General features: G+C 38.9%; 1 protein-coding gene and 1 long non-coding RNA gene across 5 annotated transcripts in view; both read right to left on the bottom strand.

The window, feature by feature from the left end:
* Positions 1 to 723: 723 nt before the first annotated feature.
* Positions 724 to 12,306, bottom strand: LOC125459535 (uncharacterized). 2 transcript variants are annotated; one of them, XM_048546087.2, is made up of 4 exons: positions 11,778 to 12,306; positions 7,238 to 7,330; positions 4,944 to 5,015; positions 724 to 4,099 (listed from the first exon to the last, which is right to left on the bottom strand). In XM_048546087.2, the coding sequence occupies exons 1-4, from the start codon at positions 12,196 to 12,198 to the stop codon at positions 3,807 to 3,809; spliced, it is 879 nt and encodes a 292-aa protein (XP_048402044.2). In that variant the 5' UTR covers positions 12,199 to 12,306; the 3' UTR covers positions 724 to 3,806. The 2 variants fall into 2 exon arrangements, with proteins under 2 accessions (XP_048402044.2, XP_048402045.2); XM_048546088.2 differs by having other exon boundaries at positions 4,944 to 5,012.
* Positions 12,307 to 17,402: 5,096 nt separating this feature from the next.
* Positions 17,403 to 18,669, bottom strand: part of LOC125459536 (uncharacterized) — a 48,960-nt gene continuing 47,693 nt past the window's right edge. For all 3 annotated transcript variants that reach the window (XR_007249033.2, XR_007249031.2, XR_007249032.2), the window contains one exon: positions 17,403 to 17,851. This is a non-coding gene — a long non-coding RNA (uncharacterized LOC125459536). The remainder of the gene's footprint in view (positions 17,852 to 18,669) is intronic.

Below are 18,669 nucleotides of genomic sequence, written 5' to 3'. Positions count from 1 at the left end.
CAGGGAGAGGCTGGGTCAATTTTCCTAGAGGCTGAGGGGTGACTTTAGAAGTTTATAAAATTATGAGGGGCCTGGCGAGGGTGAATAGTCAAGGTCCTATTCCCTAGGACAGGGGAGACCAAAACTAGAGGGCATAGGCTTAAGGTGAGAGGGGAAAGATTTAAAAGGGACCTAAGGGGCAACTTTTTCACACAGAAGGTGGTTTGTGTATGGAATGAGCTGCCAGAGAAAGTGATGGAGGCTGGTACAATTACAACATTTAAAAGGCATTTGGATGGGTATATGAATAAGAAGGGTTTAGAGGAATATGGGCCAAATGCTGGCAAATGGGACTAGATTTATTTATGATATCTGGTCAGCACGGACAAGTTGGACTGCAGGGTCTGTTTCCGTGCTGTACATCTCTATGACTCTTCAGAATGAGGGTGCAATAAGTTCAGAGGGAAACAGGTTAGAGTGAGTGAGGGGAGTAGAGAAATTAAGATGACCAATGATATTCCAACAGTTTACAATTGAAAGATCTAGAGTAAGACTTCAAAAGGGGTCCAAGTGAAAAGAGAATATTGGAGGTAGGTGAAATGGACCTCAAGTCCAGATGAACACAAATGCGAGAAAGAAGTGCTTAACGCATGCTGAACTCAAAACTGAGAGGGGAAGGCATAAATTCTTTGCAAAATGCAATTTATTCAGCATCAGGGAAAGCAAGGTCAGAGAATGCAGATGTCAGTTTTTTCAACTATTTTTATTTAAATTGCTATTTACACTGCTAAACCTTCCATCATGACTGGGTTTAGGAATGAAAGAAATCTTAACGAGGATGGTGCTTCTCAATTTTTCTCCACTTATTTCCCTCTAATAAAGAGCTTGCCTACAGCCCCTTTCTGTAGTTTAGGCATTGTGACAGGATGTTAATAAAGGTTTATTATAATAGAGGCCTTTTTTAAAATTGTCAATGTAAGGGTATTGCCAAAAAAAATACAAATAGTTCTATAAGTAAATAAACTAATATAATGATTGAAACAAAATCTAATTTGAAAATAAATAAACTTACTTTCTAAATCAGTGTTTTTATTTATGTCTACTAGGAACCCTGTTCTTTGCAGTGCCCAAGGGACATGGAAAGCTCCAAAATGCTCTCAATAACATGCTTCTTTTCCAGGTCATCCACATTAATATTATTCAGCAATATCTGAGAGTCAGTTTTTGGTGAAGATTGTCCTAGTATGGCTAAGAATAGTCATTTTCTGTTTTGAAAAACACCAGAGCTGCCACATTTCCTGACTGATGCGGCCAAAATCAATGTGTTAGTAATCACTAAGTTTGCATTAAATATTAATGCATCACTTTTGAGTCTCTAATTATGACTATCCAGCTAGATTTAAATAAATCTGACAGCCAAGAATAGTTGAAGATTAAGTAACCATGTATTAATCTCAATTTCTTTTACACAATTTACTCAAAGTCCATTCTCCCAACCAACTAACCATAAGGAAATGTCATGTTTTCATTTTCCTCTATTAAAACATTTGCTGTGACTGCATTGCTGCTCAAACAACTTTCCAGAGCCGTGAATTGTAAAACAAAGCAGGGACCTGCTATTTTACTGAGGACCCGATGGATCAATTGCTTGTGTGTAGGTTTATTAAGGAAGCTTAACAAAGATTCTGGCACTTTATGAATTCAACTCCACTACATCTAGTGTGCATAATCTGGGCAACACTGTAGTGTTGCATTATTAGAGGAGCTGTCTGAGATGTAAGTACAAGGACCTACCAGTCTGTTTAGACAGGCAAGGAAATTGGAGTTCTGGTCAACATTCCTCCCCAATCTTATTACTTTCAAAAATGAATAAGCCCTTTTTGTAAAAAAACTGTTTTTGGTGGGATGCAGTGCTTTTTCTCAATCGTTCTCCTTTCGTTGACAACTGTTAAATAGGATAATGTGATAAATGTAAAGAGTAACATTATAATGTAAATGTATTTAAACAAATCAGTGCTGAGTAAGCAAGGAGAGTGGCTATGAACAAATCTATCAACAATCACGTGCATTAGCTCGCATGAACAAACATTTGATTCATGTTTTAATGAAACATACGACTGTTGGTTTTGCTGCTTTCATTAATTGATTGACAGAAAAAAGTGATAAAAGCATTCTGAAAAGTGATAAAAGCATTCTGATAAAGAGCTCACTGATACAGCATCAAATGATATATGCAAAATTACAAGATTAGATCTTGCAATGCATTATTAGGTCAGTTACTACTTCATAATGCTTTCAGTGCATTGTTCTTTACTTTCATGTATTTTTTAAAATACTCCAGAAATTGTTTGCTCAAAACATAATGGTCTTCCTAATATAAGGGAATGTGTCTATATAAAACTACCTGCTTATTCCCAAAATAAGAAAGATGTCCACCTAGCATAACAGCCCATGATGCTTTTTATCCATCATCAGTACTTGCAGACTAGATTTAAATTCTGCTATTATTGTACAGTGAAATATTTAATTTGGTCACTATTAAAGAAAATAATATTCTTGAAAACAATTCTCCATTGTCTGATTCTTGCTGGAGAATGGTTATATGGTGCCAGTATTTTTCTTCACCCAAGTGACTGGACTAATTTGTATGGGCCAAGGATTCAACTATGGTTCTACCAACGTTAAGCCTGATCCTCTTCTCACCCAATACATATTTTCCAGTAGAGGTCACTCGATAGCAATAAGCTTATTACTGGAATGATCTTTTCACCCTAACACTGAGGCAAATTGACCACCAATGACCACAGATGAATTAAGTGTATTCAGTATTGACCAGGAAATGAAAACTGGAATATCACCAATTCCCAGCTTTTCTAAATGGCTCAGTTACACACTACAAGGTATAAGTACTCGCTGAGATATTGAGTTGTTTCTATTTGAAGCACATCATGTTCCAGTAAGAATGTATCTTCATACAGCTAAAAGAAAGTTGGGTAGTTTGTACAGTACATCTATTAATCCTGTAATATGTGCCCCTCATCATCCTTTGCAGTTCTAGAAACTGTCCTGATTCTCCAATGTATTTTAAAACCACACAGTGTCACTGACTAAAGCAGCAGCTAAACATGAACTTTTAAAAATTAAATGGTGAACGTGCGTAGCAAGTGAATTTGCATCCGAGAACTCAGGTTTACATTTTAAAGTGAGGTTTTTCATCAAAGGAGCAGATTCTGAGGAAAAGTCCCATCCCAAAATGTATCCCAAACCTTCCTTTTTCAGATGCTATCAACCTATTTTTCCATTGTTTGTTACTTTTACAATCAATATTTTTCCTCTCTCAATTCACTGGGATGCAATTCCACAGGTGCAAACAACTTCCAGTCCCATTGAGCTGAGACAAGAAGTGACAACAACCAACCTCTTGACTATGGGAAGGGGACTTCACTGCTAGATCCATACTTTTCTTTACCAAATATGCACTCACCTACACACACATACATACATGCTTGCACAAAGTTTGGACAGGTCAATTCTAACATCACCAATATTGAGTTCAGTTAACATAGTATCACCTGTCAATAGAATCTGCAGCCTACTAGTCTGTTTTGGTTGGTACATAGTGCAATGACTGGGGAGATTTTCTTTCACATAACACTTCCACCATCACTCCACTTTATCTTCCTGGTTAGACTTGGATGAATAAGAGCTGGCAAAATGGAAGCAAATCTAGGAAATGGCAACTTAATTGCTCCTGGCTAACATAGGCTGTTACAACAGTGCACCATCAATAGCAAATAATTTAATGTTTTTAAAAAAAATCCTAAATGTTAATTGTTTGAGGGAGGAGGTGTGAACACATGGGTGTTCTGGCTGTGCAGTGATCTTATGTAATCTGGTGTCTGAGGTGTCTGAATCATTGAGGATCTGGAATGATCAAGCAATAGTTGGATAATTCGCAGCTCATGCTCTCGCTCTTCCCTTCGCCTCTCTTCCTCCCATTTGTAGAACCTCTCTTCGGCTTTCCTCTGATAGTCCATGAAGGTGTTAATAATGGTGCCAATGTGTCTTTGAAACATGGTTCCTTTCTTCAGCTTAATCCTCTTGTTTGGCACTGTGCATCCTAGAGGTTTTCAAAATAAGTTAAGTGAGATATAATTAAAATATTTGAGATAAGGAAAAGCACGGATTTGCAGTTAACCTTTCACAATTAAATACATTTCAAAGTTCTTTACAACCAATCAAATACCTTTGAAGAGTTGTCATTCTAATAATACAGCAATTAATTTGTATACAGCAAGCTCCCAAGAATACTATAATCATCACCAATAATCTGTTTTTGTAACATTATTATGGACTAAATATTGCCAGGACATCAAAGAGTGCTCCCTTGTTTTTCTTCAAGAATGTCGTGGGACTTTTCATACCAACCTGTCAGAGAAAATGGGACCACTGTTAAGTGTGTTTGTGTCGTGCAGCAGAGATGAGCCAAGGTGAAGCTTTGGACTCTTCTGATCTTTATTGCTTTTGTGATGGCTATATTGTCACAAAGTATTTTTGTTTAGGTTTGCATTGGTGATTGTATCCTTTAGGTCTGTTAACAATACAAAGTAGCTTGACAGCCAATTTAGCTTAACGTCCATATGCCCATTTCACTGTGCTCCCATAATAGAAGCCTATGGGTAAAGTTCAAGGAGAAGGCCAAGCCTGGAATGTCTATGGAAAGGCGAAGACAGAAGCAGGCAGGATGGGTCCCACAAATAGCAAATCCCAAATTACAGAATGTCAATGAGTTAAATGAATGCATAAATAATATCTGAAAGAAACACAGAGCATTGTTAGGTCACAATTTAGTATGTCTATTGACTGCGCTAATTATTCCTGACAGTTTTTCCAATTTGTAAGCAATTACATAACTATCCAGCTCATACTCAACATGATTCATGTACCATTATTCAGATACACACCGTGTTCTGATTCAGTCCTTTTTCTGCTGGTTGTGCTAACCACCTCTTCTTCCAGAGGGCCTTCTGTTTCTGCTAAATCAGAAATCAAGAGAAATAAAAGACACCGTAAGCTTTAGCAATCTCATTTAAACACAACAGCACTCCATCAAACATTTCCCTTCAGACCTCAAAGACAACCTAATGACCCACTATCGCTGGAATCCAGACTATTCTGTGATTTCCAACAAATTAAACACAACCTCATACATCCTTAAGTTGTTTCATGGGACTTGTAGAAGGACCTTAACCATTAATTACCCAGAGTTACAACATATCCTCGGCCTTAGATCTAGATGCAAATTCCAACCTGCTCCTGATACACATTATAATCTCAATATGAACTTCAGGCAGGAAATAAGATCAAAACAACCAGAACAGGGAGAAAACCACTCAGTTCTTTGAGTCTGCTTCACCATTTAATAATATCACAGTTGATGTGACTGTGGCCTTAACACCATTTCCCTGCCATCCTCTCATAAACCTTGACCCCTATCAGATCAAAAATCTGTCTAACTGAGCCTTGAATATTTTCAGTGATCCAGCCTCCACTGTCTCTGCTGAGAGACAAAATTCTGTCTGATCTGTCATGTTTGGGAGGTGGGGGGGCGTCTTATTTTTAAACTGTCCCCTAATTTAGGATTCTGCATGAGAAGAAACATCAGTACTGCAACTATTTCATAGAATCCCCTCAGAATTTTATATGTTTTAATAACATCACCTGTCTTTCTTTTTAATCTCCAATGTGTATCTGCCCAACATTTTTTAAAGACAACTCCTTTATTCCAAGAGTCAATCTGGTGAACGTTCACTGAACTATCTTCAGTGCAAGATTTCTCTCCTTAAAAAAGGAGATAAAAAATGCACGCAATGCTCCAAGAGCTGTCTCACCAATGCCCTGTATATCTGTAAGAAGATTGTATACATGAAGTCCTAGCATTGATCCCTGTGACAGTCCACTTGTTATAATTTGTCCACCTGAAAATTATCCATTTATCCTGACTTTACTTCCAATTACCAATCCTCTATCCAAGCTCTAATAACACCTCCAACACTTACCTTGTGTGGTAACTTTATGTGGCACCTTTTCAAATGCATTTTAGAAGTTAAAATACATTGTATGTGCTGGTTCTCCTGTATCCACCCTAATCTAATAAATTTGTCAGGATCTGCTTTCACATGTTAGTGCCTAATTGTATTATAATTTTCTAAATTTCCTGCTACGGCCTCCTTTTGATCAAATGGGCAAATGGGCCGAGGAGTGGCAGATGGAGTTTAATTTAGATAAATATGAGGTGCTGTATTTTGGTAAGGCAGGGCTTATACACTTAATGGCAAGACCTTCGGGAGTGTTGCCAAAAAACAAAGAGACCTTGATGTGTAGATTCATAGTTCCTTGCAAGTAGAGTCCCAGGTGGACAAGGTGGTAAAAAAGGTGTTTGGTACACTTGCCTTTACTGGTCAATACATTGAGTATAGGAGTTAGGAGGTGATGTTGCAGCTGTACAGGACATTGGTTAGGCAACTTTTAGAATACTGTATTCAATTCTGGTCTCCCTGCTATAGAAAAGATATTGTGAAACTTGAAAGGGTCCTCCAGGGTTTGGAGGGTTTGATTAATAGCAAGAGGCTGAATAGATTGAGGTGATTTTCCTTGGCGTGTCAGAAGCTGAGGGGTGAGCTTACAGAAGTTTGTAAAATCATAAGGGACATGGATAAGGTAAATAGTCAAGGTCTTTTCCCAAGCGGAAGGGAGTCCAAAACTATAAGATATAGGTTCAATGTAAGAAGGGAAAGATTTAAAAGGGACCTGAGGGGCAACATTTTCATGCAGAGGGTGTGCGTGTATGGAATGAGATGCCAGAGGAAGGAGTGGAGGCTGGTACAATGACAACATTTCAAAGGCATCTGGATGGGTATATGAATAGGAAGGATTTAGAGGGATATGAACCAAATGCTGGAAAATGGGAAGAGACTGATTTAGAATATCTGATTGGCATAGATGAGTTGCCCGAAAGGATCTGCATGCATGTTGTACATCTGTATGACTCTGAATACATATCCACCCTTTTTAGGGACAATCCTCATTTATCCAAGTCCAGGCAACCAACCTTACCTCAGCCACACACAACCCCACACACCCACAAAACAGGATGCCATGCTCTCTCCACAATATTATCAGTTGCATCAATGAATAGGTTAGGTAAATGTTAGCATTTAATCCTTGCTTTCCCATCATCAACAGTACATATACATACCTGTAACACTGTCTGCTTCAGACCGTGGTTCAGGCAGAATTTTATCTTCTTCCCCATCTCTGCTGAGGGCAACAGCTGGTTGAACATACCGTGCTGTAGGAATTTAAAATTTACAGTGTGTCAGTGCTCAGCTAATTTTAAATGCAAGATGTGCCTTCCTCCTCATTTGAAATCCAGGATGATTCATAGTAAAGCAGAGGGTTTACACTGTTCTGATGAAGATTCATATGAGCTAACCAGTTTTTCTTTAAACAGTTTCCTCCCACATCTCACTCCAAGGTGTTTAATTTATTTGGGGTATAGCTGCACGACTATTTATTTAAGACAGTGAGTATTGGTAGGCCATTAACCTAAAGTATTCAAATCCAAACCTGTCCTTAACTCACATCCACCTATGCACATTGTCACTAAGCTCACTGGGTACTAATCTGGAATAGAACATCTCATTAACGTTCACTTCCTGAAATCTGGCATAGTGAGGCCTTTGAGGTATCGTTCTCACGATCCTGAATGAGATCAGTAGTTTGGCACACAGGCCGAGAATATAGTCCTAGTTCATTTTGGCCCTGTACTCAGCTGCTTATTCCTGTCATTTATAAAGTTAACAAAAAAGCAATGAATATTCTCCTGTAACATGTGACAGGGCAATAGCCCAGTTATGTGGCTGGATTTTGTCAAGTGCTTATACTGGGGTCAACTGTAGATGTGTGACCACATAGACAAGGTGAAGGGAGAACTTTGCTGTTTTCCCATCTATTACCAACTAATATCCAAGAGGCTGGGAGCTAGCTGAAGGCAAGCATCAGGCAGATGACCTAGCAAGTCAAAGGCAGGCTGGCACCATAACATACAGCCAAAATACAACTTCATATGGGCAGAAAACAGAGTAGATTGGAAGGGGTACAAATCAAGTGTGGCAGCAGAGGTGCTGAAGTCAGATTATGGGTGGATCCAAAGTTTAGTATCTCTTGGTAGTTCTCCTGCAAGAGGGAACAAAGGTTGAAATGAGTAAGCTTCACCAGGAAAGCATGGGTGGAGGAGGTCAGAAGCCACAACGTTAACATGTACATATAATGCTGACAGTGAATCAATAACCCGTGCAGTTTGGCAAGGTAACTACAACCATAACAGCAGGTTTAGACCATAAGACCATGAGCCCATCAAGTCCACTCCGCCATTTAAATCATGGCTGATGGGCATTTCAACACCACTTCCCTGCACTCTCCCCGTAGCCCTTGATTCCTTCTGAGATCAAGAATTTGTCGATCTCTGCCTTGAAGGCATCCAACATCCCGGCCTCCACTGCACTCTGTGGCAATGAATTCCACAAGCCCACCACTCTCTGGCTGAAGAAATGTCGTCTCATTTCAGTTTTAAATTTACCCCCTCTAATTTTAAGGCTGTGCCCACGTGTCCTAGTCTCCCCACCTAATGGAAACAACTTCCTAGCATCCACCCCTTCTAAACCATACATTATCTTGTAAGTTTCTATTAGATCTCCCCTCAACCTTCTAAACTCTAATGAGTACAATCCCAGGATCCTTAGCCGTTCATCATACGTTAAACCTACCATTCCAGGGATCATCTGTGTGAATCTCCGCTGGACACAGTCCAGGGCTAGTATGTCCTTCCTGAAGTGTGGGGCCCAAAATTGGACACAGTAATCTAAATGGGGCCTAACTAGAGCCTTATAAAGCCTCAGGAGCACATCGCTGCTTTTATATTCCAACCCTCTTGAGATAAACGACATTACATTCGCTTTCTTAATTACGGACTCTACCTGCAAGTTAACCTTTAGAGAATCCTGGACCAACATGCCCAGATCCCTTTGCACTTCTGATTTGCGAATTTTCTCACCGTTTAGAAAATAGTCCATGCCTGTATTCTTTTTTCCAAAGTGCAAAACCTCACATTTACTCACATTGAATTTCATCAGCCATTTCCTGGACCACTCTCCTAAACTGTCTAAATCTTTCTGCAGTTTCCCCACCTCTTCAGTACTACCTGCCTGTCAACCTATCTTCGTATCATCGGCAAATTCGCCAGAATGCCCCCAGTCACTTCATCCAGATTATTAATATATAAGGTGAACAGCTGTGGCCCCAACACTGAACCCTGCAGGACACCACTCGTCACCGGTTGCCATTCCAAGAAAGAGCCTTTTATCCCAATTCTCTGCCTTCTGTCAGACAGCCAATCCTCAATCCAAGCCAGTAGCTCACCTCGAACACCATGGGCCCTCACCTTGCTCAGCAGCCTCCCATGAGGCACTGTATCAAAGGCCTTTTGGAAGTCTAGATAGATAACATCTACTGGGTTTCCCTGGTCTAACATACTTGTTACCTCTTCAAAGAATTCTAACAGGTTTGTCAGGCGCGACGTCCCCTTACTAAAACCATGCTGACTTGTTTTAATCTGACCCTGCACTTCCAGGAATTTGCAACCCTACAGATCCAAATACAATTATATAATATGAAATGATGTGGTCAACCCACAAAATGGGCATGATCACAGTGAGACATAGGTTCACTTCATACAAGAGGCCCATGGTCAGATGTGATCACCGCATTGACAAGGCTGAACAGTTATTTGCTGCATACTTCTCAATGTTTCAATGTGAGACATGTAAAGAGGCACCAGACTGATGAGACCAGCTGGATTATGAGACATGACCAGCATTGTGCACGTATTAGTTTCAGCAAATGCATGCTCCCAATTTTTAATTTTTTTTATTGGGATATGACAATTGTTGGTAAGGCCTTCATTTGGAGACCATCCCCAATTACCTGCTCGTATTGCTGCATTCCATCATGGTGCAGGGTACACACAAAGTGCTCTTACAAAGGGAGTGCAGGTTTCGATCAAATGACAATTAAAAAAAAGCAACATAATTCGAAGTCAGGATGGGGTAGGGCTTAAACAGAGGAGATTGAGAGGAGACATAATTTAGGTGTAAACAATTATGAAGGGCCTGGATAAAGCAGAAATGAAGGTTTTGGTTTCCTTACTTGAGAGATTCACAATCAGGCAGCATGGACTTGCCGTAAAAGGTAGAAGATTTATTCGGGGTTCTAGGGAAAATTGTTAACACCCAAGGTTGCCGGGGATTCAGAATTCACTGTCTGAAAGGTTAATAGATGCAGAAATGATACTGGATATGCATTTGAAGTACTGTAACTTATAAGATTACAAAGCAAAAGCTGGAAACTGGAATTGGGCTGTATGATTATATTGGAATAGCCTTCTTCAGCATTGTAAATTTCTGTATTCATATATAGAAGATATGAAATAGATGAATATAGATTCTATATTCATCTAAAACTACGCAGCCATACATTGACTGAAATATGTCTGAATAGGTCATCAGCAACAGTCACTGGATGTCAAAATAATTGTATGTTAAGTGCTTTGTAATATCACTGTGATACAATTATAGACTGTTTAAAGGCAGTTCTTTCTTACAAGTTAATTGATCATCATGCTGAATGAGCGACAAGAGCCACGTTGTGCCTGGGGTAATAGGAGGCAGGCATTTCTTTGGCTGGAAGGAGATCAAGACTGATTATTTTCTACCCAAGACTTCTGGAACCTGTCATGAATGTGAAAGATTATGACGACTGTTGAAGTCGGTGCTTTGAATGTTAAGGGAAACTTTCAGAATGATTCTGCCATCAGGTGTCCACAACATCAAGCTGCATCCATCAGGAGCACTGATGACAGAAATTCAACAGTTCTCAATTTTCCATCCATTTAAAACTGAAAAACGCCAAAATTCATTAGTGGAAAACCAAACAACTTCCTAACTGTGTAATATAGGATAATAAAGTGTGAAGCTGGATGAACACAGCAGGCCAAGCAGCATCTCAGGAGCACAAAAGTTGACATTTCAGGCCTAGACCCTTCACCACGTCAGCTTTTGTGCTCCTGAGATGCTGCTTGGCCTGCTGTGTTCATCCAGCTTCACACTTTATTATCTTGGATTCTCCAGCATCTGCAGTTCCCATTATCACTGATACAACTTCCTAACAGTGCCATTCTTCACCTGGAACTCATGAATTTAAATCAGCTCTTTTGTGCTTTGCATGTTAAAAGAGGTAGTGACTTTAGGGATAAGCACAATGAATGCTGAATGACAAATATATCTCCACATGACTGCATCTGAGACATTAAATATAAAAACTATAATAGTTATCAAAAATTGTGAACATTTATGATAATCTTTCCCATCATAACAAAAAAAATCAAAGCTCCAGCGTATTGTTGAGAGGCCTTCTTGCTATCTTGCATTCAAGTTGTACTGTACTAATGAGACTTATGGCTCTACAGAGTACTGTAAAAATTAGTCAAAAGCTTTGACAGAAGACGGCCCTCAGAAACCCTTAGAAATTAAAGTATCTCTGACATTCTTTATGTAACTAATATAAGTAATTGACATTAATTTCGTTGACGTAAAGAAAATTTAGGAATTGTGATTTTCTTCCTTTGTAAATTACCTCGTTTCTCATTAATTCTCCTGTTGTAGAAAGAATTAAGAGATTACCTGTGACATTTTCGGAGGATGCAGAGGCCTGTGCTGGGCCATTTTCCAATTTCTCCTCCCTCTCCTCTTGTTTGATAACCACACTGACGACTGGTCTATCCTGCGGTCCTTTAGCATGGAGGGATCGGCACCCCAGCACCGCGTCAATTTCATTGTAGAAGCGCATGGATTTACACCTCCTGCCGGACTTCTTCTGGTTCACCATGGTCCTGTATTCGTATTTCAGGTTCTTCACTTTAGCCCGGCATTGCTTCCAGTCCCGATTGACCCCTAAGGCGTTAAGGTTGTTTGAAATCCTCACGAACACATCTTTATTTCTCACTGCTCCAGCCAGCTGATCCTGGATGGATTTATCTTTCCATATGGACAACAAGCCTTTGATCTCCTCGTTTGCCCAGTTCTTACTTGCTCTCCTGGCCATTGTTGAGATTGCTGGTGATCATCTAGTTTATTCACGATTTTCAGGGATGTGTGGGGTTTGGGGATGATGATAACGGAGAGGCAGAATGGTGATTGGTGTTGGTTGAGGTTCGTCTCCGCCCACAAAAAGCAGCACGGTGTTGGATAATGCGTCACTGCGTATGTCGGCGATAAAGCGTAAAGGCGATTAATGCGAACATTGGTGTGAGGGCTCGGTACAAAAACCAAGCTTAGATCGGCAAGTGCGTCTAATGCACAAGAATACGTATCAATCTCTGCAGAGAATTGAGGATTCCAAAAAAAAGCTAGCCCAATTACGTTTATGAGGCACGGGAGAAATGGAAGTTTCTGTCTGAAATCGTTGGTGATTTTTACCAAAAAAATCTCTTTGGTTTGTTATAAAAGCGGCGGACAACGACAAGGAAACATATCCAGTTTTTAAATCACTCATTTCAAATGAAACGAATTTAGACGTAACCATCTGTAGTATATACACGTGTCAGGGTCTGCCTTTCCTCTGACTATGTAGGAATTTGCAAACCCAACTGAGTATGTGGCGTGCTTTTTATATGTTACCCTTCGAATAGTTTTCCATCTTTCCCTCTTCCGAAAGACATTGGGCTTTTCTTTTGTACTGATCCAAATGAAATCGCATGCTGTGCCGTTTGTATACAGAAAGTTTCTGAACGCAACTACACCTCCTACGGATACCAAGAACTGCAGATGCTGGAGTTAGAGATGACAAAATGTGGAGCTGTGTGCTAACGCAAAACGTCAACTTTCCTGTTCCTCTGATGCTGCCTGGCTTGCTGTGTTCCTCCAGCTCCACACTTTGTTATCTTTGCATCTCCTGGATCTATATGAGAGATGGAGGCAAGGGTCTAGTCTCATTTAATATTTATTGTTGAGTGCCTGGGACCAAGGAATTCTTGCAACGGCCTCAAGGGTTGCAGCCACTAAAATAAGATTGTTTTGTACTTGGTTTTACAAATAAGGCCATAAGATAAAGTAGCAGAATTATGTCATTTGGCCCATTCGAAACTTTTCCACCATTCGATCAAGGCTGGTGTGTTTCTCAAAACCTTTCTGCTGCTTTCTCCACATAATCTTAATCGTTTTAATAATTTAGAACAAATGCAAGATAATGTGAATGAGCACCAAAGCAGTAATAGACACCCCACATTTCAGAGACAGCGGCCAGTCTTACCGTTGCAGAGTTGAGTAATCTTTCTCTTCTTTACAGTAACTTGGAGCAAGTCACGCAACTTGGGGGAAGAGGATACTAATTCTCAAGACCAGTAACACCACTGATGTTCTAGATTCAGCATCTGAAAGGTTTGAAATATTGAGGAACTGCATTCGTATTCATATTAATGTCATGGAGCAACTATTGCTGGTACAAACTTGCCATCTGCCCAAACATTCTTACAGTTTTTGACCAACTTCTTGAGATTACCTGTTCTGCTTTCCTGCCCTACCTTCCCAAGTACCTTGAGGCACTGTACAACTTGCCAATCACTCATATTAAATCCACCTGCAAATGTATGTTTTGCTTTCCAACACTAGCACCATTGCAAACAGAAGAATGATAATCTTCATATTGTGAATGTTACAATACATTATTATTGCTTGGTTTGAAGATTTGTACATATCACCCATACCTTTGTTACTTCTAGATTTTAGCATTCAAATATATTTCTGACTGGCTGCTGTTGTTCTACCTCTGTAATGAGGTCATCCAAATATCTGCTGCCCATGTCTCATCTTGCACCAAATCCCATTCATTCATCACCCCATTGATCCCGATTAAGCAGCAATTCAATTTTAATTTTTTAAAAATTCCTTTGTGTCCACATGCCTCCTTATCTCTGTATTCCAGCCTAATATCTATGCTCCTCTAACGTTGGCCTCTTGAGAAACTTTGATTTGCTCTGCAAATGACAGCCATACTTTCAGATGCCTGGGCCCTAAATTCTAGAATTCAGTCGTTAAATTCTGACTCTCTTTCCATCTATAAAATGCATCTTCTTAATACCTACCTCTTTGAACAAAGTCTTGGTCATCTGCCTAATGATTCCTTATCTGGAACAAAAATAAAGTACTATGGATGCTCGAGACTGAAATAAAAACAACATGCTGGAGAAACTTAGGAAGTCTGTTAACATCTGTGGAGAGTGAAAAACAGCTAATATTTCAATTCAAATATGACTTCTTAGAACAATTCTTAAGTAACTTTGTTGCTTTTCTTCGATGTGAACAAGTCAACTCTTGTTAGTGGCAACCCTTGTCAAATGTCCATTTTCCAGTGCAAACTTGTTCTCAGATTGCATCTTGTATAAAATTTCCTTCAAAGTATTGTACAACTGTCTCCATATCTGTTGCTTCCACAAGTATACCAGGTTTTTAGTGGCTAATTTAAAATAGCGTGCCTATCACTGCATGGCTGGTCATTCACGTTATCTTGCATTTCGTCCTGATTAATAAGGGGATCAAGGATTATGGGAAGCCGGCAGGAGAATGAGTTTGCGAAACACATCAGACATGATTGAATTGCAGAGCAAATTTGATGGGCCACTTGGTCTAATTCTGCTCCTGTATCTTACGGTTTTATTTGAGAGACAAAGTACAAAAGAATTTTATTTCAGTGGCTGTAATCCTTGAGGCCAGCACAGGAATTCTTTGGCCTCAAGCGCTCAACCGTAAATATTAAATGACACGAAATGCTTGCTTCCATCTCCCAAATGAACAGACCCAGGAAATGCAGTGTTTAATGGATGCCCTTTTCATTTTCTCGACTTCCTGAGCCAAGAGACAACATTTGTAATGTTTTTCACCAAGAATATGATAAACTCTGCCAAACTAGAATATCCATGTGGATGACTGGCATATGTGACGTTGCTGAAAAGGTCTGACTTCATATTTTCTGAGTCACCCAAGGCTGAGAACTTGAATGTGAATTTTTTTGAATTTAATTTCTTTAATATTTTATTTGCTGTCAAGAATTTCTCAAAACTGGCACATTCACCTATGTACTAATTTGCCATGCATCATAACTAGCATCAAGTCTCAGGTCAAGTACATAACCAGTTTCACAGTCCAATCAAACTTCTTAACCAGTCTGCTTTTTTCCCAAAATGCACAATTGCTTTTCTTTGAGGTCCTTTACAAGGATATGATTAAAACTTTCTAAGTAAGACTGTTGACTCAAAGTCAGTCCCTATTCTGCTTAATATCTAAACCTATATATTTAAAAATTTCCTGACCCTGACTAGTAATCATAAATGCCCTTTTCACTCTATCTATTACACAATGTTCAAATTTCAAACATAGTGGAGAGTATCCACTGACCAAAACCACACAATTAATTGAGTCTGTGACTAAAACATTGATTACTAGTTGAAGCTCCTAGTTAGTACAATTCCCTCTGCCTGATCAGTATCACTGAGTTGAATCAGGCTACCAACTTGCAGTAAACACATACCAGACTGCTGATAAATTTCACTCCATTACAGTGTCGATTCAACTGCATTTAGGATAATGTGTTGGGCTTTATTGCCCCAATTTAGGAAGAGATATTAATTCTGGAAAAGTCTAGAAACAAAACACCAGAATGAAAGGACTGAGCTGTGATGATAGATTGCATGAAATTAGATTATATTCTCTGGATATAAAGAGTTTACGAGGAGATCCGATTAAAGTGTATAAAATAGTGAAAACATTGACATAATAGAGCAGGATCAAGTCTTGCCTGCAGTTGAAAAGTCAGGATAAGACAATTCTGAAAATTCAATTAATTCAGTTAAAAGTAAATCCCAGAAAAAATTCACATTGAATTGTGAAAATGTGGACAACACTATTCCAGAAAATCACTGTAGCAAATTTATTTCAGGTATTTAAAAGGGAGATAAATGCTCATTTGAAAAGTCATGGAATAAAGAGATAAAAGTCAAGCAATTGACAGTAAAATGATACATCTACTATGCCAGCAAAAATATCAAGAGTTCTCCTTTTCAAGGGCTACATAAACAAAGGCATAGAAAGAATCCTTGCCAGATGTGTGTCAAAAATAACAGACTGATATCAAACCAGTTCCATACATACCTCAATCCAACTTTCTAGCTGAATGTGAAAGCATACAAGAAACAAGAACAGGAATAGGCCTTTTCGTCCCTATACCAAATTATGGCTGATGTTTTACCTCAATTCCACTTTAATGCCCTCTTCCATATTCCTTTATTCTCTTAGTACAAAATGAGTATCAATCCCTGTCCTAAATATATTGAACAACAGTGTTGCCAGCATCACATTTGGTGAATTCCAAATGTGCATGACTCTAAGTGTAGAAATGTTTCCTCATCTGAATCCTGAAGAGTCGAGCCCTTATCCTAAGAGTTGTAGACTTCCCGAGCAGGAAAGCATTCTCCCAGTATTTGTCCTGTAAGATTTTACTGTTCAATGTGATCACCTGTCATTCTGCTGCATCTAAGGAATGAAGCTCAACAGTGGACAATTCCTTCTTCTTGAAACCAGACCAGTGAACTTTCAATGCATTCCCTCCAAAGCATTCCTTTGCTTGCTTGGGTAACGTTACCAAATATGTACATAGCACTCTAATTTGGTCTTGGCAAGAGAATAATTGTAAAGTGATTTAATTTTTTCTTACACACCAATTCCTTTGTCATAAAGGCTAATGTCTCAATGTTTTCTTTTTATTGTTTGCTGAATTTTAGTGTTAATTTTCTGTTATTGGTATACAAGGATTACTCAGGACTCCCAATGCCAGCATTCCCTAGTTCCTAACATTCAAAAAAAAGCTAACATTTCTGTTTGTTCTGTGGAAATGGATAGCAATACTTCTGACACCATATTCCATCCGCCAGTGCTTGCCAATTTACTTGAAACGTCTATATTCTTTTATTAACATTTTGTACATATGGAGTGCCTTTTTCTTTAATACTTTTCTCTGTCACCTTGGTCACTAATACACTATTATCTTTGCTAAGTTATCTGTACTACCTTGGCCCAATCTTATTTTTACCCAAATCATTACAATGTTCTACAATCTGAATTTTCTCAGACTGCTTCTGAATTCCCTCTTTCCTGAATCCTATCTCTTATCACGCCTGAGACATGTCAAAGAAACTGAAATTGCACGCACAGTGATCAGCTGAGGCACTGCTAGAACACTACAATTGATCTTACCCTAAGGAATTAAGGGGAAAACAAACCAGCCATAGTTCCCGCTCAGGATTTCTTCATCAATGTATATGCATAGCACTATCAGGTGAAAACAGGATGAAATCTAACTGTGATGCTGTCCTCTGCTAAACAGCCTGACACTCACTGTTTAGACTTGCACTGTAATAATAAAAGAAAATGTATAGTATCAATAAGTTGCAAGTACTCATGGAATCTGTACCCTAGAAAGAATCAGCATCTTTGAAAGGAGTGAGAAAGGAAATCAGATTTAATGAAAGTCTGATTTAATCCTCTGGCCTGCCCTCGCTGCCTGTCCATACGTGATTTAGGGGGGCTGGATCAGATACCAGTTTGTTGACCATCATCTCATTTTCTGTGGATGCGTAGTTACTCTCATTAGCTGGGGTTATTGGCAAAGGTCCTTTTGGGTTCAGGATGTTCAAGATGGACACCTTCTGAATAGTATAGTTAAGGTTAGCAAATGGGAAAGAATGAACTTACATTATTATACAGCATCCTATCATTAACTCACACATTTCATAATCAATTACTCTTAGGTAGTATTATGCCTATTTGACAAAATAAGTCCGTTTTCTGCAGAACAGTCCTATGAACATCTAATCAGATAATCTATTATTTTGTGGTTCTGGTTTACATAACATTTTGGCTAGAACACCAGAAGATTTGAGATAATATTTAAATTCCATTTAAGCCATTGGGAAAATCAAACTTGGTCTTTGTTCAATTGAATCATCCTCAAAACAGAATCTTCAACAATATAGCATTCTTGGTGCTGTAAAGGACAAAAACGCTATCTTGGATGTCTTGGAGTTGTGCTTGAACAACAATTTTATAAATGAGTCAATCACTAAACCGAAATGCAATAAGTGGCAATGTTATACATAGGATAATGTAGAGACAGGAGTGCTTCTCATCTTGTATGAGATCGTGGATATTTTTCATGCTCAGTCTCCTAATATCAGTGGAATTAAAACTGAGGGAAACATAAAAAAGCTGATGGTTCACTGTCACCTATTTTACATGATATCACAAAGTCAAAATTACTCCTTAATCTTTCCACAAAACTGAAATTCCTGATGTCTGTCATCATCTTAATTGCTATTCTCAGTACCAGTTCAATATAATTCTGTGTGACGAACAATACACACTATGACCCTGATCAGCTAACTGTCTTTTTCAGCGAAATTACAACTTTTTAAAAATGTTTAATTTGATTGTTTTATTACCAAACAGCAACACTATGTGAAGGATA

This window comes from Stegostoma tigrinum, chromosome 17 (genome assembly GCF_030684315.1).
Source record: "Stegostoma tigrinum isolate sSteTig4 chromosome 17, sSteTig4.hap1, whole genome shotgun sequence".
NCBI classification, from domain to species: Eukaryota; Metazoa; Chordata; class Chondrichthyes; order Orectolobiformes; family Stegostomatidae; genus Stegostoma; species Stegostoma tigrinum.
Note: the sequence above shows the minus strand (reverse complement) of the source record. Positions and strands in the feature narration are given on the sequence as shown.

Excerpts from the sequence above, each read along its gene's own strand:
- LOC125459535 (XM_048546087.2), bottom strand. The coding sequence starts at position 12,198 with ATGGCCAGGAGAGCAAGTAAGAACTGGGCAAACGAGGAGATCAAAGGC. Across the intron at positions 5,016-7,237 it reads TGAAGCAGACAGTGTTACAG|CAGAAACAGAAGGCCCTCTG; the intron begins GTATGTATATGT and ends TTTCTGATTTAG. Across the intron at positions 4,100-4,943 it reads AAGGACTGAATCAGAACACG|GATGCACAGTGCCAAACAAG; the intron begins GTGTGTATCTGA and ends GAAAACCTCTAG.